Here is a 26,541-nt window from a genome sequence, read left to right as displayed (position 1 = left end):
AGTTTGCATTGGAGACCTCATCTCGATTGATTGGAGCAAGCAAGAGTGCAGGTACAGCTACAGTTGCCTCGATTATCTTGGCTGCGGTCGAGGTTCGACCAGAGTTACATGAGCAGATCCGAGCAGCACAACAAGAGGACCCAAAGTGCCAGAAATTCCGACAACATTTCGAGTCAAATACAGACTCGCCATTCCAACTCCACGAGGATGGTATTCTGCGGTTCCATGACCGCATATGCGTTCCGAATGACTCAGAACTGAAAAATCTGATTCTGTCAGAAGCACATGACTCGGGGTATACCATTCACCCTGGTGAAGTCAAGATGTATCAAGATTTAAAGCGATATTTCTGGTGGCCAAAGATGAAAAGGAACGTGCAAGGCTATGTTGAGAAATGTCAGATCTGTCAGCAAGTCAAAGCGGATAGACGAAAGAGGGCGGGACTGCTCAGACCTTTGGAGATACCCAAGCGGAAATTCGAGTCGATCACTATGGACTTCGTGACTGGATTTCCGAGAACCGTTGGACGATATGATGCCATATGGGTGATAGTGGATCGGCTGACGAAGATTGCACACTTCATTCCACTCCGGATCGAGACATCCGGAAGAGAGCTAGCCGATTTGTTCTTGCAATACCAGTTTAAGTACCACGGATGTTCGAGGCACATTGTCTCCGACCGAGACACTCGATTTACATCTCACTTTTGGGGAAGCTTTCAAGAAGCCATGGGCACGAAACTGAGGTTCAGTACAGCCCATCATCCGCAAACCGACGGTCAATCCGAACGAACAATCCAAACATTGGAGGACATGCTTCGATCCTGTGCTTTAAGTTTCCGAGAATCTTGGATCAACCACTTGTACTTGGTAGAGTTTGCGTACAACAATAGCTACCATTCGAGTATCGGAATGTCACCACAAGAGGCACTTACAGGACAGCAGTGTCGCACACCGCTGTGGTGGGGACCCGCAGGTACGTATTCACCTACCGGGCCTCAGATGTTAGAAGAGATTGCGGAAAAGACAAAAGTCGTTTTGAGTCGGCTTAAGTCGGCCCAAGAGCGACAAAAGAAATATGCGGATGTGCATAGAAGACCGTTGGAGTTTCAAGAAGGGGATCATGTGTGGCTTCGAGTTTCACCCGTCAGGGGTGTGCACCGATTTGGCGTATCAGGCAAGTTAAGTCCTAGATACATTGGACCGTTTCAGATTTTGAGGCGAATGGGACCCGTCAGCATTGGACCGGGTTCATCCGGTGTTTCATGTGTCACAATTGCGCCGGTACGTACGAGATCCATCTCATTGCATTGATCACTCGGACCTGCATGTCCAAGGTGACCTGTCCTATCAAGAAGAGCCAATGCAGATATTGGATCGAAAAGAACAGCAACTTCGGAGCAAGACGATTAAGCTTGTCCTGGTCAAATGGGGACGCCATTCGACTAAGGAAGCAACATGGGAATATGAGGAAACCATTCGTGAGAAGTACCCGGAATTATTCAACGAATCAGGTACACAATTTAGTTCAGAGGACTGAACTTTATTCTAAGGGGGGGAGAAATGTTACGTTACGAAATTTTTACAATTAAATTGAAATGAATTAAAAGAAAGAATCAAGTTAATTGGGTTAATTAAATGGAGGTTTAAACCTTAATTAAGGTTTCCCTAAATAAGTAAGTTAATTGTGAATTGAAACCGCGTCGAAATTTCGAGATTTCGGAACTTTATAGCCTCAGTGCGGATTAGGTTGACCGCAGTGCGGGTGGAAGTCATCCGCAGTGGCTCAGACTTTTTCTGGAATTTGGACAAAAAAATGACTAAGTAGTGAGTGCGGGTTAGGGATCCGCAGTGCGGATGAGGTTAGCCGCACTCATGAATTTCTGTATTGCACTGAATTTTCCTGAAATCGGCTAAGTAGTGAGTGCGGATGAGGTTGAACCGCAGTGCGGATCAGGTTCATCCGCAGTAGGCTCGGACTTTTCCTGGATTCGGCTGACAACCGACTAAGTCTCGAGTGCGGATTAGGTAACCCGCAGTGCGGATTGGCTAATCCGCATTCAGGGTAATTTTAACCCTAAAACCCAAATTAAACCTTCTCTCTCTCTCACTTCACCATTATCCCCATTTCTAAGTTATTTTCGGTTAAGAGAGAAGGAAAAGATCCCGTGAGTTTCCGTTTCTTCCAGACTCCCGATTGTTGCGAGAAATCGAGTTTGGAACCGAGAAAGCAGCCAAGGATCTCTCAGAACCCTTCTATTTGGTATTTCTTTCTCTCATTTTTACTTTCGAAACCTCGAATTTTCTCGATTTCTCGGATTCTCGTTTTAAACCCGAGATTTGTGCTCGAATTGCTCGAGGACTAGTTCCTCTACACTTCTTACTAGTTTGTTTGTCATTCTTTTTCCCGATTTCTTCCGATTTATGAAATCTGATTTCTAGGGTTTCGTGCCAAAATTGAAAGTTGGCATAATCGTGATTTGATTTGCTTAACCCGACCAATTAGACTTGTAATCGGTAGGGTTGCCTCCTGATCGTGAATTTTTAGAACATTTAACGGCCGATTTGAGGTTTTGACCAAATTAGGGTTAACCAAACGGTGATTGATGGTCACCAAATGGAGTTTGTATGGTCCCGAGGACCTAGATGAATTTTGTGTGGTTTTAGAGGATTTTGGTAAGAAATAATGAACCGAACGAATTGATACCAAAAACATCGAAATTGATTAGGGAAGGTATAAGCCCTAGAAGTAACTCGAGTAAACCTCTCGACCCTGAACCAATGTTAAACCTAGTATACGTATGATATAGGTGTAGGCTCGGTCGAGCAAGAACTTGCGAGACCATACGAGACGTCCGATCCTTAGCTTAAGCGGTACGCTCGTCAAAAAGGTGCGGGATTCTTGGACTTGTTTGATACTTTATTTTCAGGAATTAAACTGTTTATTCGTTTGTCATGTTGAATGATTAATTGTTGCATATTTTGGAATTCATGCTGTAGATTGATTCTTGCATAACTGAGAATGATTGAATTGTTTTAGTTAAGATTATTTGGCATGTTGGTCTGGTTATTATTTGATTAGTTCTATTAATTGTTCTTGATGTGAATGAATCTGCCAGGCCGACCTGTTTAGGTGGCTGGATAAGGTAACGGTGACCTATCCGTTGACCTGTGTTTATGAATTTGCCAGACCGACCTGTTTAGGTGGCTGGATAAGGTGACGCTGCTGACTTATGCGTTGACCTGTTAGAATTTGCCAGACCGACCTGTTTAGGTGGCTGGATGAGGTGACGCTGCTGACTTATGCGTTGACCTGTGAGAATTTGCCAGACCGACCTGTTTAGGTGGCTGGATAAGGTGACGCTGCTGACTTATGCGTTGACCTGTGAGAATTTGCCAGACCGACCTGTTTAGGTGGCTGGATAAGGTGACGCTGCTGACTTATTCGTTGACCTGTTATGATTTTGCGAGACTGACCTGTATGTGTGGCTTTGATATATATATATATTTGCTTGAGATTTAGCAAAGTTGACCTGTATAGGTAACTTTGATTCCGTGTGATTGCATTTGTCAAGTCGACCTGTATTGGTGACTTGTAACCGGACCTTAGGAAATGGTTAAGCCAAACAGCAATTGCAGATGGGTGTCTGATAAAGGATCCAGCTTGGTTGGCCATCTGTAGGCGCCTGTAACCCTACAGATGTGGGTTTGATAACGGTTCAGCTCGAGAGAACATCTGTAATTGCTACAAGCCCTAATTGAACTGAGTTAGGAATCGAGTTAAGCCAGAATATATGTTGTGTTTTGAAATCCATATTGAAATTCCGTAAACTGTGTTTCAGGTTGATTAATTGTTGTCGAGTAGTGGCATTCTGTTATTTATGTTTTTCTTATATAACTGTTGCATTGTTATTGTTTGGGTTTCATCTTTGAATATAGAGTTTGATTGCAAGTCCAATAATCTAAACTGTGGCAAAATTCGCACTGAGAATTTATTCTCACCCCCACCTTCCCCGTTATGTTACAGGTACTGGTGCGACGGATTCCGGAGAGGCACGAGAGTAGTAGGCCTTAGTAGCTTACCAGTATACGACCCTAGATGTGTTTTTGTTGTATAGATTTAGGGTAGGCCTCGTGGTTGGTATCCGGATGAGATACTTATATTGTATTATTTACTGTCCAGACGGTGTACTCTGATTTTATATTAGAAACTTGTTTTGAATTGCGTGTTGTTTGGTTTAAATTGTGATTAGCCTTGTAAGCATACACGGCGTTGTATGCTTACGGCGGGGGACTGTTACTACCCGTGGCCGCGGGGTGTGACATATGGACCAGACCGCCAGTGATCCTGGCGGTCCACTGTGCATTAATCCGGCCGGTCGTGATATCATGATTTTTTTGTTCCAACGCAAACAGTGCTACGCCTTAGATTTTTGAATTGTATTGATTTGATGTGGGCAACCACGTGGAAAGAGAGTGATATCATGATTTTTTTTTGGACTATGCACCACCGATTTCTAAAGGTCTGATATTTTAGATTTAAAAAAAAAATCAATTTCAGATTTCGAAGTCTATCCAGTGTTGTAAAAACACAACCAGCAGTTTTGTCCGATTAATGAATTAGTCATTAGTGGTAATTAAACCGTTATAATTTCTTTTAACTAATTGATTGATTATTTTCAAATATAATCGATTATTTTTTCTGTGTTATTCAAAAAAAATAAAAATGTTTGGATTTTGAGTTATTGATCCTGGTTCAAAAGTCACTTTTAGGCAATATAGAAAATATTGGCATCCTTCTAGTACATTTAATTTCTAAAAAGTTGTATCTATCTTTGAAAAAAAAAATAAAAACTTTAAGTTATTTAATGATTGTTATTCAAAAAGAATTTTCAAAATAGATACAATTTTAAGTTATTTATTTTTTTCGAATAACACATAAAGAAATATATTAATTTTCTGACCGCCATGAAAAATCCGATCTGAAATATGTTGATCCGGGTTATTTGTTGCAGTCTTTCTACACTAGTGGAAAATATGGAATCAGGATTGGTTATATACACATATCAGTATCGGAATCCAACCGATCCTGTTGAAGGCGATACTGATACTATCAGGATCGGTTTTATATTTTTTAAAGAACCGATCCAAATAGAAACTATTAGGATCGGTTTTTTAACAAAACCAATCTTATTAGTTGTTATCTAGATCGGTTTTTGACTAAGAACCGATCCAGATACGTACTATCAAGATCGGTTTTTATATAAAAATCGATCTTGATATTTTTTTCGAATTTTTTTTTTAATTAAAAATTACATATCAAGATCGGTTTTTATATAAAAACCGATCCAGATACGTACTATCAAGATCGGTTTTGGACTAAGAACCGATCCAGATACGTACTATCAAGATCGGTTTTTATATAAAAACCGATCTTGATAGTATTTTCGATTTTTTTTTTTAAATTACATATCTAGATCGGTTTTTGAATAAAAACCGATCTTGATACGTACTATCAAGATCGGTTTTTATATAAAACCGATCCTGATGTTTTATTGAGGCTAAAAAAAATATTTTTATTTATTTGACCAGCTTCCATATATATTTTGTTGGCCAGCATCCTAAATTTTTTTTTTTTGCACAGTAAGAAGCAATAATCAGTTAAATATCATATACACATTCTAAATTAATTATCATACACATCTTAAACTATTACAAAAAATTCATGTACTTCATACAAAGTTTTGTGAAGCATTACATATTATAACAAGAAATTTAAATCCAAAAAAAAATTAATTAACAAACATACAAGTGACTAATTGGGCTATTTCTTCAATTAACACACATTTATGCAATATACACATTTATGCAATTAATGTAAAGCACCACAATAAAAAAAATCAATAATTACCTCTTTTGCAATCACATCACTTGAGATTAAAAAAAAATCCTAAAAACAAAAACAAAGGTAACAATTAGATGGAAAAATATTTTCCAATAAAAAATACAAAAAAAATGTGTTTTAAAAGTATAATAATGAGAAAATTAGATAAAGCTAATACCATGATAGTTGATCGGCCGGATGATTAAGTAACTTGAGAGAGATGTCCTCAAAACTGTAAAACAATATACAAATACCATTAATTCATTTTTGAAACAATAAAAAAAATAAAAAATTGGCACAATTGAGCCGGAGGTGCGAGATGCTCGGATTTGAGAGGAAGAGACGGAGAGAAAGAGAGAGAGACACGGAGGAGAGAGAGAGACGGAGACAGAGAGAGAGAGAGTACTGAGGATTTGAGAGGGAGATACGGAGACAGAGACAGAGACGCTAAATTGAAAATGAGAGGCGCGAAATGAAAATAAGAAGAACCCTAGCTAAGCTGGTTATATAGGAAGTTATCATTAGGATCGGTTGTTTATAAAGAACCGATCCTAATAGTATCAGGATCGGTTGTTTATAAAAAACCGATCCTGATACTATTTTTTTTTTTCAAAAAAATTTCTGCAAAAAAAAAAAAAAAAAATCAGGGTCGGTTTTTTATTAAAAACCGACCCAGATTTTTTTTTTTTTTTTTTTTTTTTGCAGAAATTTTTTTGAAAAAAAAAAATTGTATCAGGATCGGTTTTATTGCTAAAAACCGATCCTGATAGTATCTGGATCGGTTTTTAGCAATAAAACCGATCCAGATAGTTTTTTTCTTTTATTTGGAAAATCTTTTCATATGGTTATATTTAAATAAATATAAAAAATTACGTATTAGAAATATAAGTTAATTATTTAATAAAAATTTTATTTAATTTTCAAATGACTTGTGCATATAATATATTTTCTTTTCATATGGTTATGCATCAATGACTTGTGCCATATAATATATTTTATTTTCCATTTCAACACTTAAATAAAATGAAGGAAGGGGATTTTTTTTTCAGCTATATGTTTAATTTGATTATCTTTAGATATATATTGTGGTATATGTATAATTACAATAATAATTTATGGAAGAAACTTTCTTATTAAAACAACAGTTATCGGGTTAATAAATTAACAATGGCTATTTATATGATTTTTATGTAGGAGATTCTCTCTGATTTATAACAATTGACGACCAATGTCAAATTCATTAATTTCTATGTATATTTTGACCAGTTTGAAATGATCAGATTTGCAACGACCAATATTGTTGCTCTTTATACTAGAATTGTTATTGGTCGTCAAAAGAATGACCAAAATGACTTTAAGATTCTCAAATATCATTAATAATAAGACAAGAAACTTTTACATTTTTTTTAATTAATGTATATATATATATATATATATATATGACAAATGATGTAAGCCTCATATACATATAGTGGTAAGTATAATAAGAGTAAGGCTGGGGTGCTATGGATAGCATAGAGGCCTCTATGCTACGGCTCAATATTCAAGTTTTTAAAATCCAAACGGTCGATCCGAACCGTTCATCTTATTCTCCATATTAATATCTGCTTGGAGACCAAATTTTATAAATTTCTGAATTTTTTTACTATTTATTAAGCCACTTTGAAAATCGCTAATCCAACGGTTTTACTGTTTTGTGCAGCCACCGTTGGATCAACAATTTTGTAAAATACTTAATAAATAGTAAAAAATTTCATAAAAATATAAAATTTGGTCTCCAAGCAGATATTAATATGGAGAATAAGATGAACGGTTCGGATCGACCGTTTGGATTTTGAAAAGTTGAATATTGAGCCGTAGCATAGAGGCCTCTATGCTATCCATAGCACCCCAGCCTTACTCGTATAATATATATGGTTCATCTCTCATGAGTCATGATTATTAGATACATGCATGAATTTTGGATTGAGAAAAAAAAATGCACGCCTTCTAAAATTTCTATTAAATAATTTACTTATATTTCTAATATGTAATTTTTTATATTTATTTAAACATAATCATATGAAAAGATGTTTCAAATAAAAGAAAAAAACTATCTGGATCGGTTTTATTGCTAAAAACCGATCCAGATACTATCAGAATCGGTTTTTAGCAATAAAACCGATCCTGATACAATTTTTTTTTTTCAAAAAAATTTCTGCAAAAAAAAAAAAAAAAAAAAAAAAAAAAATTAGGGTCGGTTTTTTATTAAAAACCGACCCAGATTTTTTTTTTTTTTTTTTTTTTTTGCAGAACCAATTTTGAAAAAGAAATTGTATCAGGATCAGTTGTTCTAAACAACCGATCCTAATAGTTTAACTATTAGGATCGGTTTTTTAGAACAACTGATCCTGGTAGTTCACAAATTTGGATCGGTTGACTAAAAAACCCGATCTAACTAGTTTTTAGGATCAGTTTTGTTCAGAAAACCGATCCAGATAGGTATTAGTATCGGTTGTTTCATATAACCGATCCAGATAGGCCGATCCTGATTCATGTTTTCCACTAGTGCTAATAAATCAAATTATATTTAATCCATCTATTTTCAAAGAAATATATTCAACATTCCTAACATTTCAATACAAAATATAAATTTTTTTTTTAAATTCTGTTTTGCAAAAAAAGAAAGAAAAATCGAAGTCGTGAATTTTTTCCACAGTTTCGAATTAAATTTCGAAACCGTGGAAAAAATTCACGGTTTGAGTACTTTTAAAATTCTATTTAAAACCTGATTATTATTATTAAAATATTTTGCTAATTGAGTATTTTTAAAAATATCGGTCAATCTACCACATATATGTACAAAAGAGTTGTTTTTTTGAAAGTTTTCTAGCACCATTCACACGTGATCATAACGAAAATTTAGCTAGTAGATAGACTCAGTGTTGTAAATAATAGTATATGTTCGTCGGATAAGATAACGTCAAACGATTAATAAAAAATAATCGATTATATTTGAAAATAATCAATCAATTAGTTAAAAGAAATTATAACGGTTTAAGTACCACTAATGACTAATTCATTAATCGGACAAAACTGCTGGCTGTGTTTTTACAACACTGGATAGACTTCGAAATCTGAAATTGATTTTTTTTTAAAATCTAAAATATCAGACCTTTAGAAATCGGTGGTGCATAGTCCAAAAAAAATCATGATATCACTCTCTTTCCACGTGGTTGCCCACATCAAATCAATACAATTCAAAAATCTAAGGCGTAGCACTGTTTGCGTTGAAACAAAAAAATCATGATATCACGACCGGCCGGATTAATGCACAGTGGACCGCCAGGATCACTGGCGGTCTGGTCCATAGTGGACCGCCCAGATCCCTGACGGTCTGCTATGGAAGTGGACCGCCAGTAATCCTGGCGGTCTGGTTAGATTTAAAAAAAAAAAAAATTGAGGTTATTTTGGTAAAAACGTTTTTTTTTTGGGTATTAATAAAAATGGCCGGTTTCCTGCTATAACATGAAAGCCAGTCACCTAAACTCAGATTTATGAATAATAGAAAAGAGAGAATATTTAAAGAATATTATACGAATAAAATTGTTGTTTAAGTTATACGGATTATCTTGATCAACCATGTATTACATAAGGTATAACTATTTTTATTTGTCTCTCTTAATTGGAACACAATTTCCTTAATTGATATAATTTATATAAGGTTCTAACTTAAGGTTTGTTTATATCAATTAAGAAAAATTTGTTCCAGTGAAGAGTGAGAGACAAGTATACAAATTTTAATTAAATGTAAACTCATGAATTGTTTTCCCCTAGATTTTTTCTTTCGATTGTAGTCTGATCCATATAATTTATAAACTATACTGGGTGATTGGATTATTTTGGAGACTATGAAATTACAGAATACCCCCAATTTTAACACAAAAAGTGTTACGTTACGAAATTTTTACAATTAAATTGAAATGAATTAAGAGAAAGAATCAAGTAAATTGGGTTAATAAAATGGAGGTTTAAACCTTAATTAAGGTTTCCCTAAATAAGTAAGTTAATTGTGAATTGAAACCGCGTCGAAATTTCGAGATTTCGGAATTTTATAGCCCCAGTGCGGATTAGGTTGACCGCAGTGCGGGTGGAAGCCATCCGCAGTGGCTCAGGCTTTTTCTGGAATTTTGCTAAAAAAATGACTAAGTAGTGAGTGCGGGTGAGGGATCCGCAGTGCGGATGAGTTTAGCCGCACTCATGAATTTCTGTATTGCACTGAATTTTCCTGAAATCGGCTAAGTAGTGAGTGCGGATGAGGTTGAACCGCAGTGCGGATCAGGTTCATCCGCAGTAGGCTCGGACTTTTCCTGGATTCGGCTGACAACCGACTAAGTCTCGAGTGTGGATTAGGTAACCCGCAGTGCGGATTGGCTAATCCGCATTCAGGGTAATTTTAACCCTAAAACCCAAATTAAACCTTCTCTCTCTCTCACTTCACCATTATCCCCATTTCTAAGTTATTTTCGGTTAAGAGAGAAGGAAAAGATCCCGTGAGTTTCCGTTTCTTCCAGACTCCCGATTGTTGCGAGAAATCGAGTTTGGAACCGAGAAAGCAGCCGAGGATCTCTCAGAACCCTTCTATTTGGTATTTCTTTCTCTCCTTTTTGCTTTCGAAACCTCGAATTTTCTCGATTTCTCGGATTCTCGTTTTAAACCCGAGATTTGTGTTTGAATTGCTCGAGGACTAGTTCCTCTACACTTCTTACTAGGTTGTTTGTCATTCTTTTTCCCGATTTCTTCCGATTTATGAAATCTGATTTCTAGGGTTTCGTGCCAAAATTTAAAGTTGGCATAATCGTGATTTGATTTGCTTAACCCGACCAATTAGACTTGTAATCGGTAGGGTTGCCTCCTGATCGTGAATTTTTAGAACATTTAACGGCCTATTTGAGGTTTTGACCAAATTAGGGTTAACCAAACGGTAAATTGAAATGAACCGAGAACCAAAGTAGTGAACCGGTGATTGATGGTCCTCAAATGGAGAGTGGTATGGTCCCGAGGACCTAGATGAATTATGTGTGGTTTTAGAGGATTTTGGTAAGAAATAATGAACCGAACGAATTGATACCAAAAACATAGAAATTGAATAGGGAAGGTATAAGCCCTAGCACCACTCGATTAAACTCCTCGATCCTGAATCAATGTTAAACCTAGTATACGTATAATATAGGTGTAGGCTCGGTCGAGCAAGAACTTGCGAGACCATACGAGACGTCCGATCCTTAGCTTAAGCGGTACGCTCGTCAAACAGGTGCGGGATTCTTGGACTTGTTTGATACTTTATTTTCAGGAATTAAACTGTTTATTCGTTTGTCATGTTGAATGATTAATTGTTGCATATTTTGGAATTCATGCTGCATAATTATTCTTGCATAAATGAGAATGATTGAATTGTTTTAGTTAAGGTTGATTGGCATGTTGGTACGGTTATTAATTGTTTAGTTCTATGAATTGCGCTTGTTGTGAATGAATCTGCCAGGCCGACCTGTTTAGGTGGCTGGATAAGGTAACGGTGACCTATCCGTTGACCTGTGTTTATGAATTTGCCAGGCCGACCTGTTTAGGTGGCTGGATAGGGTGACGCTGCTGACTTATGCGTTTGACCTGTTAGAATTTGCCAGACCGACCTGTTTAGGTGGCTGGATAGGGTGACGCTGCTGACTTATGCGTTTGACCTGTTATGGATTTGCCAGACCGACCTGTTAAGGTGGCTGGATAAGGTGACGGTGAGCTATCCGTTGACCATGTGTTATGATTTTGTGAGACTGACCGGTATGTGTGGCTTTGAGATATATTTGCTTGAGATTTAGCAAAGTTGACCTGTATGGGTAACTTTGATTCCGTGTGTTTGCATTTGTGTCAAGTCGACCTGTATTGGTGACTTGTAACCGAACCTTAGGAAATGGTTAAGCCAAACAGCAATTGCAGATGGGTGTCTGATAAAGGTTCAGCTTGGTTGGCCATCTGTAGGCGTCTGTAACCCTACAGATGTGGGTTTGATAACGGCTCGGCTTGAAAGAACATCTATAATTGCTACCAGCCCTAACGAACTGAGTTAGGAATCGAGTTAAGCCAAAATATATGTTGTGTTTTGAAATCCATATTGAAAACTCCGTAAGCTGTGTTTCAGGTTGAATAACTGTTGTCGAGTAGTGGCATTCTGTTAATTATGTTTTATTATAGTTCTGTTGCATTGTTATTGTTTGGGTTTCATTATTGAATATAGAGTTTGATTGCAAGTCCAATAATCTAAACTGTGGCAAATTCGCACTGAGAATTTATTCTCACCCCCACCTTCCCCGTTATTTTACAGGTACAGGTACGACTGGTTCCGGAGAGGCACGCGAGTAGTGGGCCATAGTAGCTTACCATCTCAGGACCCTAGATATCTTTTGCTGTATAGATTTAGGGTAGGCCTCGTGGTTGGTATCCGGATGAGATACTTTTGTTGTTTTATATGCTGACCAGACTGTGTACTCTGATTATATATTAGAAACTTGTTGTTATATTTAATTGTTTGGATTGAATTGTTAATTGCCTTGTAAGCATACACGGCATTGTATGCTTACGGCGGGAGACTGTTACGACCCGTGGCCGCGGGGTGTGACAGCTCTCTTCGGTGGTATCAGAGCTCAAGGTTTAAAACCTAACCAGACTGATAGGATACGTGAGTGGGGTACGTTATACTTGGGGTCGTTGCGGCTAACGACTTGCTCGTTTTATGAGATAAGTATATGCAAATATAATGACTATTTTCTTCTTATTTAAGAACTATGGAAGGACGCCGAGGTAGGGGACGACCTAGAACTAGGAACCCACTGAACGAACCGATCGTTAATGCGAGCGAGGCCGGATCTGCAGGGCCTGAGGTCCAAAGAGTTGATCTTGGACCTGTAGGTGCGCAGAACCGGGATCGAGATTTAGACGAGAGGCTGATCGCGGCCTACGAGAGGGGTCGCCAAGCAGAAAGACGTGAGGTGGCACCGGAGGCTCCCCGAGGAGGTCCGGAAGATTTTAGGAGGTTGTACGACTCCTTCATGCGCCTTAATCCACCTCGGTTTAATGGCACGGGCGAGTATGCGGTTGCTGAAGAGTGGCTCGCGAGCATAAGTGCGAAGTTGGTTCTGTGTCGAGCACCAAAACAAGATATGGTGGAGCTGGCAGAGCAACAGTTGGAGGGAGGTGCAAGGTTCTGGTGGGACGGAGCCCGACGTAGTTATGTCGGGGAGGAGGCCAAGATTCCGTGGGAGTGGTTCGAATTACAGTTCACTCGACGGTTTCTGAGTAATATCCAGCGAGAGGCGCTGAGGAGGAAGTTCCTAGACTTAAAGCAGAGTGGGCGAGCAGTGGCGGAGTATAACAATGAGTTCCTTGCCTTGTCCAGGTACGCGATTGATGTGCAGACTGATGTGGTGAGATACCATAGGCAGTACCTGGATGGACTGGATGGAGGGATATCGATGATTGTGGATACCCCTATGGCTACTGAGTTGCAGGCCATGATGGATCACGCTGAGCAAGTGGAGTTGCACAGCAAGAGAAGGAGGTCGGAGATGACAGAGAGGAATGTCAAGCAGAGGGAGGACCAAAACCGACAATTTAGGTCAAGGGGAGGACCGTCGACAGCTAGACCAACCCCGAGACAGTTCATGGCACCTAGACCCCCTCCGAGGCAGATAGCAGCACCGGTACTCCGGCCGGGCTTCGTTTCTGTGTGGTGCCATTCGTGCAACCAGGCACACTCTGAGATCGACTGCAGACGCCGCAACCAAGCGTGTTACACCTGCGGCAGCATGGGGCATTGGGCAAGAGAGTGCCCGAATGCGGCACTAAGGTTCCAGAGAGACAGCGGTGGCAGAGGGCCCATGGGGCGTGGATCTGGTAGACCACCATTCCGTGGTCGGGGTGCTTCCCAAACCAGTGGAGGCAGGATTGGAGGTCGAGTGGCTGCCCACGCACTCGGTATAGCAGAGGTTGCACATGACGCAACGAGGGCTCTGGAGGAAGGTGAAGGCTCGCAACCATCTGATTCTCGAGCTGATGTGATGACAGGTATACTTTCTATCTCGGATGAGAGTGCCTATTGTTTGATAGATACTGGGTGTAGCCATTCCATTGTATCGAAGGCTTGGGTAGAAAAGTATAACTGGTCAACTGAAACCAATAACCAAGTCCTGAGTGTCCAAACCCCTTTCGGTTCGACTGACCGAAAAATAACCATATGCCGAAACCGAAAAGTTAGAGTTGATGGAAGGGATTTCGAGATAGACCTGTTGGTTATGGAGATCACGGGTTACGACGTTCTATTGGGGATGGATTGGTTAACAAGACATGCCGCGACGATCGACTGTCCGCACCGCAGGATTTGTTTTGTGACCGCGAAAGGTGGTATGTCGTGCATGCTGAACTGTAGGAAGGTTGGAGGGTTGATACCGTGCATCTCGGCTGTGGAAGTTAGGCACCTGATCGATTCAGGGTGCACTGCATATCTGGCAGCAATAGTATACACTGATACGGAAGTTCCTGAGATGAATACGATTCCAGTGGTGTCGGAGTTCGTGGATGTGTTTCCGGAAGAAATAGTCGGATTACCACCGGAACGAGAAGTGGAGTTCGGCATAGAAGTGGTACCGGGTACGACACCAATTTCAAAGAGTCCGTACCGTATGGCTCCTGCAGAATTGAAGGAACTCAAGGCCCAATTAGAAGAGATGCTGGAAAGCGGGTTTATTAGACCGAGCACATCTCCATGGGGTGCTCCGGTGCTGTTTGTGAAGAAGAAGGATGGTACCTTGCGGTTATGTATCGACTACCGTGAATTGAACAAGGTGACCGTCAAGAATAGATACCCGTTACCCCGAATCGATGACTTGTTTGATCAGCTGCAAGGATCTTCGATCTACTCCAAGATAGACTTGAGAACGGGGTACCATCAGCTGAGAATACGTCCGACTGATGTGGAAAAGACAGCCTTCCGCACGCGCTATGGGCATTACGAATATATGGTGATGCCGTTCGGGCTAACGAACGCTCCGGTTGCATTCATGGACATGATGCAGCGAGTGTTTCACGACCTATTGGATTCAACTGTGGTGGTGTTCATCGATGACATCCTTATATATTCAAGGTCCCGTGAGGAGCATGAGGTACATCTGCGGATAGTGTTGCAGAGATTGAGAGATCATCAACTATTCGCAAAGTTTTCAAAGTGTGAGTTCTGGCTAGAGAAAGTGGCCTTCCTTGGGCACGTGATATCGGGTGAAGGGTTGGCCGTGGATTCAGAAAAGATTCGGGCGGTGACCGATTGGAAGAGGCCAGAGACGGTTACGGAGATTCGCAGTTTTCTGGGGCTAGCCGGATATTATAGAAGGTTCGTACTGGGATTCTCACAGTTAGCTGCTCCCCTTACGAAGCTTTTGCATAAAGGTGTGAAGTTCGAATGGGGTGCCACTCAAGATCAAAGCTTTGAGGAGTTGAAGAATCGGTTAGTAACTGCACCGGTTCTTGCCATGCCCATCACCGACGAGGAGTATACCGTCTACACCGATGCATCCGGATCTGGTTTGGGATGTGTACTGATGCAGAAGGACCATGTTATAGCATACGCTTCTCGGCAGTTGCGATCGCACGAACAGAATTATCCGACCCATGATCTGGAGCTAGCTGCAGTGATCTTCGCTTTAAAGATTTGGCGGCATTACTTATATGGAGTGAAGTGCCGTATCTTCACGGATCACCAAAGCTTGAAGTATATCTTCACTCAAAGGGAGTTGAATTTGAGACAGAGGAGATGGTTGGAGCTGATGAAGGACTACGATCTGGATATCCAGTATCATGCCGGAAAGGCAAACGTGGTAGCAGATGCGCTAAGCCGGAAGAGTCAGATCAATCTGGCATCGATTATCACCAGCGAGACACACCTTCTCGAAGAAATGAGAAGAATGAATCTGCACGTGGGCGCATCCCGTGAGTTCGCATTGGAAACCTCATCTCGATTGATTGGAGCGAGCAATAGGGCAGGTACAGCTACAGTTGCCTCGATTATCTTGGCTGCGGTCGAGGTTCGACCAGAGTTACATGAGCAGATTCGAGCAGCACAACAAGAGGACCCCAAGTGCCAGAAATTCCGACAACATTTCGAGTCAAATGCAGACTCACCATTTCAACTCCACGAGGATGGTATTCTGCGGTTCCATGACCGCATATGCGTTCCGAAGGACTCAGAACTGAAGAATCTGATTCTGTCAGAAGCACATGACTCGGGGTATACCATTCACCCTGGTGAAGTCAAGATGTATCAAGATTTAAAGCGGTATTTTTGGTAGCCAAAGATGAAAAGGAACGTGCAAGGCTATGTTGAGAAATGTCAGATCTGTCAGCAAGTCAAAGCGGATAGACGAAAGAGGGCGGGACTGCTCAGACCTTTGGAGATACCCATGCGGAAATTCGAGTCGATCACTATGGACTTCGTGACTGGATTTCCGAGAACCGTTGGACGATATGATGCCATATGGGTGATAGTGGATCGGCTGACGAAGATTGCACACTTCATTCCACTCCGGATCGAGACATCCGGAAGAGAGCTAGCCGATTTGTTCTTGCAATACCAGTTTAAGTACCACGGATGTTCGAGGCACATTGTCTCCGACCGAGACACTCGATTTACATCTCACTTTTGGGGAAGCTTTCAAGAAGCCATGGGCACGAAACTGAGATTCAGTACAGCCCATCATCCGCAAACCGACGGTCAATCCGAACGAACAATCCACACATTGGAGGACATGCTTCGATCCTGTGCTTTAAGTTTCCGAGAATCTTGGATCAACCACTTGTACTTGGTAGAGTTTGCGTACAACAATAGCTACCATTCGAGTATTGGAATGTCACCCCAAGAGGCACTCACGGGACAGCAGTGTCGCACACCGCTGTGGTGGGGACCCGCAGGTACGTATTCACCTACCGGGCCTCAGATGTTAGAAGAGATTGCTGAAACGACGAAAGTCGTTTTGAGTCGGCTTAAGTCGGCCCAAGAGCGACAAAAGAAATATGCGGATGTGCATAGAAGACCGTTGGAGTTTCAAGAAGGGGATCACGTGTGGCTTCGAGTTTCACCCGTCAGGGGTGTGCACCGATTTGGCGTATCAGGCAAGTTAAGTCCTAGATACATTGGACCGTTTCAGATTTTGAGGCGAATGGGACCGGTGGCATATGAGCTTGCATTGCCACCAGCATTGGACCGGGTTCATCCGGTGTTTCATGTGTCACAATTGCGCCGATACGTGCGAGATCCGTCTCATTGCATTGATCACTCGGACCTGCGTGTCCAAGGTGACCTGTCCTATCAAGAAGAACCAATGCAGATATTGGACCGAAAGGAACAGCAACTTCGGAGCAAGACGATTAAGCTTGTCCTGGTCAAGTGGGGACGCCATTCGACTAAGGAAGCAACATGGGAACATGAGGAAACCATTCGTGAGAAGTACCCGGAACTATTCAACGAATCAGGTACGCAATTTAGTTCAGAGGACTGAACTTTATTCTAAGGGGGGGAGAAATGTTACGTTACGAAATTTTTACAATTAAATTGAAATGAATTAAGAGAAAGAATCAAGTAAATTGGGTTAATAAAATGGAGGTTTAAACCTTAATTAAGGTTTCCCTAAATAAGTAAGTTAATTGTGAATTGAAACCGCGTCGAAATTTCGAGATTTCGGAATTTTATAGCCCCAGTGCGGATTAGGTTGACCGCAGTGCGGGTGGAAGCCATCCGCAGTGGCTCAGGCTTTTTCTGGAATTTTGCTAAAAAAATGACTAAGTAGTGAGTGCGGGTGAGGGATCCGCAGTGCGGATGAGTTTAGCCGCACTCATGAATTTCTGTATTGCACTGAATTTTCCTGAAATCGGCTAAGTAGTGAGTGCGGATGAGGTTGAACCGCAGTGCGGATCAGGTTCATCCGCAGTAGGCTCGGACTTTTCCTGGATTCGGCTGACAACCGACTAAGTCTCGAGTGCGGATTAGGTAACCCGCAGTGCGGATTGGCTAATCCGCATTCAGGGTAATTTTAACCCTAAAACCCAAATTAAACCTTCTCTCTCTCTCACTTCACCATTATCCCCATTTCTAAGTTATTTTCGGTTAAGAGAGAAGGAAAAGATCCCGTGAGTTTCCGTTTCTTCCAGACTCCTGATTGTTGCGAGAAATCGAGTTTGGAACCGAGAAAGCAGCCGAGGATCTCTCAGAACCCTTCTATTTGGTATTTCTTTCTCTCCTTTTTGCTTTCGAAACCTCGAATTTTCTCGATTTCTCGGATTCTCGTTTTAAACCCGAGATTTGTGTTTGAATTGCTCGAGGACTAGTTCCTCTACACTTCTTACTAGGTTGTTTGTCATTCTTTTTCCCGATTTCTTCCGATTTATGAAATCTGATTTCTAGGGTTTCGTGCCAAATTTTAAAGTTGGCATAATCGTGATTTGATTTGCTTAACCCGACCAATTAGACTTGTAATCGGTAGGGTTGCCTCCTGATCGTGAATTTTTAGAACATTTAACGGCCTATTTGAGGTTTTGACCAAATTAGGGTTAACCAAACGGTAAATTGAAATGAACCGAGAACCAAAGTAGTGAACCGGTGATTGATGGTCCTCAAATAGAGAGTGGTATGGTCCCGAGGACCTAGATGAATTATGTGTGGTTTTAGAGGATTTTGGTAAGAAATAATGAACCGAACGAATTGATACCAAAAACATAGAAATTGAATAGGGAAGGTATAAGCCCTAGCACCACTCGATTAAACTCCTCGATCCTGAATCAATGTTAAACCTAGTATACGTATAATATAGGTGTAGGCTCGGTCGAGCAAGAACTTGCGAGACCATACGAGACGTCCGATCCTTAGCTTAAGCGGTACGCTCGTCAAACAGGTGCGGGATTCTTGGACTTGTTTGATACTTTATTTTCAGGAATTAAACTGTTTATTCGTTTGTCATGTTGAATGATTAATTGTTGCATATTTTGGAATTCATGCTGCATAATTATTCTTGCATAAATGAGAATGATTGAATTGTTTTAGTTAAGGTTGATTGGCATGTTGGTACGGTTATTAATTGTTTAGTTCTATGAATTGCGCTTGTTGTGAATGAATCTGCCAGGCTGACCTGTTTAGGTGGCTGGATAAGGTAATGGTGACCTATCCGTTGACCTGTGTTTATGAATTTGCCAGGCCGACCTGTTTAGGTGGCTGGATAGGGTGACGCTGCTGACTTATGCGTTTGACCTGTTAGAATTTGCCAGACCGACCTGTTTAGGTGGCTGGATAGGGTGACGCTGCTGACTTATGCGTTTGACCTGTTATGGATTTGCCAGACCGACCTGTTAAGGTGGCTGGATAAGGTGACGGTGAGCTATCCGTTGACCATGTGTTATGATTTTGTGAGACTGACCGGTATGTGTGGCTTTGAGATATATTTGCTTGAGATTTAGCAAAGTTGACCTGTATGGGTAACTTTGATTCCGTGTGTTTGCATTTGTGTCAAGTCGACCTGTATTGGTGACTTGTAACCGAACCTTAGGAAATGGTTAAGCCAAACAGCAATTGCAGATGGGTGTCTGATAAAGGTTCAGCTTGGTTGGCCATCTGTAGGCGTCTGTAACCCTACAGATGTGGGTTTGATAACGGCTCGGCTTGAAAGAACATCTGTAATTGCTACCAGCCCTAACGAACTGAGTTAGGAATCGAGTTAAGCCAAAATATATGTTGTGTTTTGAAATCCATATTGAAAACTCCGTAAGCTGTGTTTCAGGTTGAATAACTGTTGTCGAGTAGTGGCATTCTGTTAATTATGTTTTATTATAGTTCTGTTGCATTGTTATTGTTTGGGTTTCATTATTGAATATAGAGTTTGATTGCAAGTCCAATAATCTAAACTGTGGCAAATTCGCACTGAGAATTTATTCTCACCCCCACCTTCCCCGTTATTTTACAGGTACAGGTACGACTGGTTCCGGAGAGGCACGCGAGTAGTGGGCCATAGTAGCTTACCATCTCAGGACCCTAGATATCTTTTGCTGTATAGATTTAGGGTAGGCCTCGTGGTTGGTATCCGGATGAGATACTTTTGTTGTTTTATATGCTGACCAGACTGTGTACTCTGATTATATATTAGAAACTTGTTGTTATATTTAATTGTTTGGATTGAATTGTTAATTGCCTTGTAAGCATACACGGCATTGTATGCTTACGGCGGGAGACTGTTACGATCCGTGGCCGCGGGGTGGGAGCACTGCACCCAATATTTTTCACCATCCGATCTCCGCCAATATTCGTGTTGATCTAAACGCTGATCACATTAAAAAATCAAGATTCTTGAACTGGACGCCTCCAGTCCACCATCTATCTCTCATGACAATGAGAGCCATTGCTAAAGCGATACAAGAAAAAAAAAATCCTCAACCCTAACTGTCGCCTCTCAGATCAGCGCTCTGATCTCCCTGTCGTCGCTCTCTCCTTTCTCGCATCACCACTCTCTCCTTCTCTATTTTCGGTGCTTGGTCCTCCCTCGCACACAACCGAACCCGAACCCTCTCGCCGCTCTCACATTCGACTCGATGTATTCCCACTCAATACAGGTAAGGCTCAGTCCACCCTTATGCTATTTTTCAACCAATTCAATGAATATGTGATGGTTCTTCAATTTGCACAGAATTTTGCTTGTTCTTAACCCTTTATCTGATTAAATATCCGTTGTGAGATCATTCACCTTTTGGGAAGTAAAGGCTCTATGACCCTTGCTAAAGTTATTATTTTCCAAAATATCTACCATTAGTTTTGACATATAACTCAAATTTTTACCGACATTTATTTAAACTGGTTTTGAGACTCAAAAGAAATTTGACTAATGCTAAACTAGATTGGATCATTTAGCTCGAAATTTGTTCAGAAATTTTCACATTGGCTTCAATTTTTTGTGTGGTTGTAATTTCCATGTCCCCTTGCCAATTAAAGCATAGGTGATTTTCAAAAGAAACCATTTTGCCTATTACTGGTACTGGCCAAGTTTAAATCTGATCACCACAAATTTTAATTGCAAGCTCGGCTGCAAGTTTATTTTCTAGTTTCATCCTCTCTCTCTCTCTCTCTCTGTTTTTTGTTTTTTTTAAACCCTAGACAGATGCTGCCAATTCTCTCTTTTTTTCTATTGCCTTGCATATTTCATGGATTTCCCTTTGTTTTCACAACATATCAGTTATGGATAATCTAAAATATCCATTGTTAAGATTCTTTTAAAATGTTTAAAATTAATTATTAGGCACCCTGTATGAGCTTGACTTTAGGGAAGTATTTGCATTATCTTTATATTATTGGCAAGCTATCTTATATAAAAAAACTGTCGACTAAATTAGAAAAAGAAAAGAATATCTGAAGGATCGATAAAACCTGATGGTTCAAATTTGATGATTCAAACATACTGGATTAAACCTGTAGAATCAAACCTGATTAGGCACCCTGTATGAGCTTCACTAAAAGAATATCATGGATTTGCATTATCTAGATTTATTTTTATTGAAATGGATGTATGCACCATACATCTAGCAAATTCTCTATTTATTCTTTAAAGACCAATCTGACACAGAGTTAGGATGGCAGTAGCTTGAATGAACTTGGATGGTCCGAATTGGATCAAACCTGATGGTTCAGGTCAAAACCCAGCGATGTGTGATGACATTTTATAATTATGGGGAAATAGGTTCTTTTGAGGTAATCTTAGATAAAAATTTTGTCTACATTGTACCTACTCTTATGTAATTTTGTTCTTATGTAAAAGAACATGAAAGAAGTTTGTTTGACCTTTCTTTCAGGCTATCTTATGCAAAAGAGACCTTAAATCTGTTTACAGCTCTTACACACGATAGATTTGTTTAACATTAATTATTATGACAAAGTTGAAAGGAACATAGTTGGTCTTAGAGCTGGGATGATGAAACAAAAACACAAAAGACTCCGAGATGGATGGCATGAGGTGAATAGGGTTCTAGTTCTTTAATTTATATTGGTGTAATTAGTAACAAAGAATTTGTAGTGTATCAAGGCACAATGAGTTGAATAGAGTTGTTTCAATTGTAAACTTTTTTAGTTATGTTGATACTTATCTTTTTTGGTAAGCATAATGCTTTTTTTTTTTTTTTTTGAAGTTATGAATTTATGATGCTTTTATCTATGCATTGATTGTGTTTGTTGCAATTACTGATTGTGTCTGATTTTATCTATGCATTGACATGGGACTTGAAAGTTAAACTACAAATATCATTCAGAACTAGTTAAACAGATCTTATTTCTCATGTCATTGCAATTTATGCCATATATTGTAAATTCAAGACAACAACTAATGAAATATCACAAATTGATATCACTTAACTTTCTAATAAATTCAATAAGTTGTATTTTAGAAACAACAATGCAAAGCAGCAATACAAACCAATAACATAACAACAAAATATAAGTACACTAACTGTTACAAAATTTAATCTCACTCATCAATTTCAATGAATACATTATACTATGACTATGAGACCATTTGTTTTTTCCAACTAAATATAGCTACAGTGTTTCACAAAATAATAACTTCACATCATATTCAAAACAGAAGCTTCCATAAATACCAATTTGATAGCTTGCCCATCCAAACCTCTTCATTTCTTGGTCTTATTTAAGTCGCAATCAACTTCAATACATTTCCTGTATCACAATTTAATATACAATTGTGTTATAATCAAGTCCGAACAATTTAACTAGAAAATCACAAACTTAACACTTGTCTAATCAAGGTCGATTGAATCATTGTGTTCACAAAGAAAAATATCATAAATTGGACCTCACCGTCAACTAAATAAGATGACGGGGCGATCAGAGCGTTGATCTGAGAGGCGAGGGTTAGGGTTGAGGTTCTTTTTCCTTTTATCATTTTTGCACTGGCTCTGATCGGAGAGAGAGACAGAGGGAGAACTGGAGGCGTCCAGTTCCAGAATCTTGATTTTTTAATCTGATCAGCGTTTAGATCAACACGAATTTTGGCGGAGATCGGATGGTGCAAAATTTTGGGTGCAGTGGAACCCTCCTCTTTTAGAAATATCGTATACTTTATTATCAGTTTCAGAGTATGGCTAACAAGAGAACCTTTATATTATTTACAAATTCTTTTTTCCATCTGGATATTATAACGAATAATAAAAGTATTCTTATCTATAAAAAAAGAAGAAGTAAAATAGTGCATAAAATTTGCATAAATGAGTTGATGTGTGTAGAGGTGATATCGGGTCGGGTCGGGATATTATTATATTTGATTTAGTCTTTAGTCCTAATAAGGTCGACTTTTAAATTTTAATTAATAGCAATTAATTACCATTTACTTCTCAATTTTAAGGATGAAATGATCATAATATCCTTGATTAATTTATACATCACAATTTTAAATATCATTGTAAATTAGTAGTAATTTTTAAATCATAACGTTCGTTATCTTTCATTTACAAAGAAAAAAATAATTTTAATTATTCATACAAATATATTTTCCTACAAAAATAAAAAAATATCCGTACGAAAAAATTAAAACTAAATAAGCTTAAATAAACATCTCATGTATTATGAACAAGAAGGAATTGGAGTTTGAGTTTATTACCGTCGATCTCTCCACCGATGCTCACAAAAAGCCTGAATTCCTCGCTCTCAATGTATCATTCTAATCTCTCTCTATCTCTTTTGATCTGATTGATTTTGTTTAGATCTAATCTGATGTGTGATCAGATCTTAATTTCACAGTATTAATCGATGAATTAGATCAAGTCAAAGTATACTCTATTTTTGAAAAATTAAGCTAGAGTTGAAATCATGATCTAAAAGTGTTTGAATTTATTAGTCGTATAGTAATTTGGTAATGATTTCTACTGAAATTGATAAAATGCATTTTTTTGATAATTTTGTTCTCTGTAAAATTAGATTTCGTTCCTAATTAAATTATTGTCAAGGTCAACTCTTTTTGATATAACTATATGTTGTTCTTAATATTTTTTTTTTGTGAATCTTTTTCAGCCATTCAGTCAGGTCCCAGCACTTGAAGATGGCGATGAGGCCTTGTTCGGTAAGTTCTGATCAAATTTTTCTTTGGCATCTTTCAGTCCTTGAAATAGATGAAATGCATTTTCATTATTGCTCAAATTATACTAACCTTAATCATATATAATGTAGAAAGTTTTCGATCTTATAATGTGTGCAACATTTCCAAATTGAATTCAGAGTAGGTTTGATGCCCATCGGACCTACTTTGGATTGATGGGCTCAATCACCGTCCGACCTGCATTTAGATGTGTGTACTCTACTTAAAATCCGTGCGTCTGTTTCAATTTCCGTCCACACATATCTTAATGTAGACCGGACGGTGTTGGAGCTTATTGGACCCAAAAGTAGGTCCGATGCCCATCGGAGCTACTCCGTTCTGCTCCAAATTTCAACATATGTATATTTCACAAGCAAGTCCCTTAAAAGTTGGTCAATTTTTTTTTTTGTGTTCCCTGCAAATTGTGACATCATGCACAACTCTTCAATATTAGAACTTCTCATATAACCATATCAAGACAGAGATTTATAATAAATTAGCTATATAGTTTCCACCTAAAACTTGTGTAATTTATTTTTCATAGAATCTCGTGCAATCACTCGCTACATTGCAACCAAGTACAAGGAGAGTGGGACCAACCTCATCCCTGCCAGCTTAGCAAAGTTCGAGACATGGCTTCAAGTTGAATCCTCCCAATTCAACCCTTTAATCCACGGAATAAACTTTGAGATCCTCATCAAGCCGTTGCTTGGCATGAAAACTGACATGGAAAATGTAGAGGCAAAGGCCAAACAATTAAGCGCAGTACTAGATGTGTACGAGGCCCACCTGTCAAAGAACAAATACATGGCCGGAGACGAATTTACCCTTGCGGATTTGAACCATATGCCCGAGATATACCTATTTCTCAAGACACCCAAGGCCGATTTGATCAATTCTAGGCCGCATGTTAAGGCATGGTGGGAGAATATCTCGGCTCGTGACGCTTGGAAGAAGACCGCTGCTTCTATACCTCTGTAATTATTGTTAGTTTGGGTTGGTTTGGTTTGGTTTGTGTCAATTTGTGTTTTGTTGCATGTTTTGCTTTCAGAAATTCTCTGTTTGGGATATTGAGGATGCATCACAGCATTGCGTTGTGAAGTGTCTTTGAGTGTAGACTTTAATTATTAATCATTAATAAATGGACGTTTAATTGGGGTTTGCGTTTTTTCAAAAAGAATTCTGATAGAAATGAACTTTCTTATAGTTATTTAGAAATAAAAGGGAGGAAAACTTTGCATGGTATTAATCATTTAGAATTTTTAGTACAGTAATGTTATGATAATTAATATTTGATCATTAATTCCGTAAGATTTCCAGAGTTATAATTTTGATGATTATGAAATTATATATTAAAGTAGCCGAGGTTAATTGTTATAATTTATACAAATAATGTTCGTTAGTTAGAAGAGTATTTAATTGCTAGAATCAAAGAGTATTTAATTATTCCTTTCTTTCTGTTGTACCGTTTTCTTTTTATTTTCAGATTTCTTTTGTAAATTTGAAGCTTTATTATTCAAAAGAGGTGGAACATGATGGCCAGACAATGAAATGATACTGCTTTTGCTTTGTGCTATGTGGACACCCTTAAATTTCATCTTTAATTCCATTGCTTTTGCTTTGATGACTTCAAAAATCCATTGCTTGAACAACCAGCCATTTGTAATTACTTGTTTTTTTGGTCGGGTCTTTTTGTACATCAACGTTATGATATATTTGCTCAGTAATTCCCCAAGATTTGAAAAGCTATTAATTTTATTATTATGAAAATATATATAAGCTAAAGGTTGATATAATATAACAAATATTGTTCGTTAGTTCAAAGAGTATATTTCGCTAGGAAAAGAGTAATTATTCCTTCTATTCCTTTTGTTCTGTTGTCTACCTTTTTTTTTTTTTTTTTCTCTTTATTGTAAATTTGAAGTTTAATTAATCGAAAGAGACGGGGATTGTTGAAGAATGTGGTAATTTTGAATTATTGGGATTTTAGTATACTTTACCGTAATAATCTAAAACAATATTAGATATAAAACTTCACCATTAGTTGGAAGATAGAGGTTGGAGAGACGATAGGACCTTGATTAACTCTAATCTCATGACATGCATGACCTAATTATCGAGCCTTAAGAAATCAGAGAAGCTAGTTTTCAATTGAACCCCTGCATTATAATAAAAAACTAGTTTTTGGATACGGATTGTATTGTGGTAAATTCATATCCCTATCCGTATTTGTTTTTCGGATATGGTTGCGGATCGCATATTAGATTGATACAAATTGGATATGAAAAGGATATGAATATGGATTGGATATTAACGGATACGAATACAGATACGGATATAATTCGGATATTCAATCATTATGACAAACAATATAATTTTTCTCGTGTAATTTTTATTATTTATTAAGTCACGTTGAAAATCGTTGATCCTGGCTTAACTAAACAGTAAAACTAGAATAGTAAAAAAATAG

General features: G+C 38.8%; 1 protein-coding gene and 1 long non-coding RNA gene across 2 annotated transcripts; both read left to right on the top strand.

Moving 5' to 3' along the window:
- The first annotated feature begins 20,361 nt into the window (after positions 1 to 20,361).
- Positions 20,362 to 22,102, top strand: LOC144554821 (uncharacterized). Its single transcript, XR_013511757.1, has 2 exons — positions 20,362 to 20,550; positions 21,540 to 22,102. It is a non-coding gene; the product is annotated as an uncharacterized LOC144554821 (long non-coding RNA).
- A 1,445-nt stretch (positions 22,103 to 23,547) lies between these two features.
- Positions 23,548 to 25,210, top strand: LOC144554820 (glutathione S-transferase 3-like). The gene is made up of 3 exons (XM_078303172.1): positions 23,548 to 23,649; positions 24,008 to 24,056; positions 24,616 to 25,210. Exons 1-3 carry the CDS (start codon positions 23,563 to 23,565, stop codon positions 25,050 to 25,052), a joined length of 573 nt encoding a protein of 190 aa, XP_078159298.1. The 5' UTR covers positions 23,548 to 23,562; the 3' UTR covers positions 25,053 to 25,210.
- Positions 25,211 to 26,541: the final 1,331 nt, after the last annotated feature.

Source organism: Carex rostrata, chromosome 5, assembly GCF_964058835.1.
Source record: "Carex rostrata chromosome 5, lpCarRost1.2, whole genome shotgun sequence".
NCBI lineage: Eukaryota > Viridiplantae > Streptophyta > Magnoliopsida > Poales > Cyperaceae > Carex > Carex rostrata.
This window is presented reverse-complemented; position numbering and strand designations above follow the sequence as displayed.

Bases quoted from the DNA above. Each gene is read 5' to 3' on its own strand.
- LOC144554820 (XM_078303172.1), top strand. From the start codon at position 23,563: ATGAACAAGAAGGAATTGGAGTTTGAGTTTATTACCGTCGATCTCTCC. The intron at 23,650-24,007 runs GTATCATTCTAA...AATCTTTTTCAG, and splicing joins CTGAATTCCTCGCTCTCAAT to CCATTCAGTCAGGTCCCAGC. The intron at 24,057-24,615 runs GTAAGTTCTGAT...TATTTTTCATAG, and splicing joins TGGCGATGAGGCCTTGTTCG to AATCTCGTGCAATCACTCGC.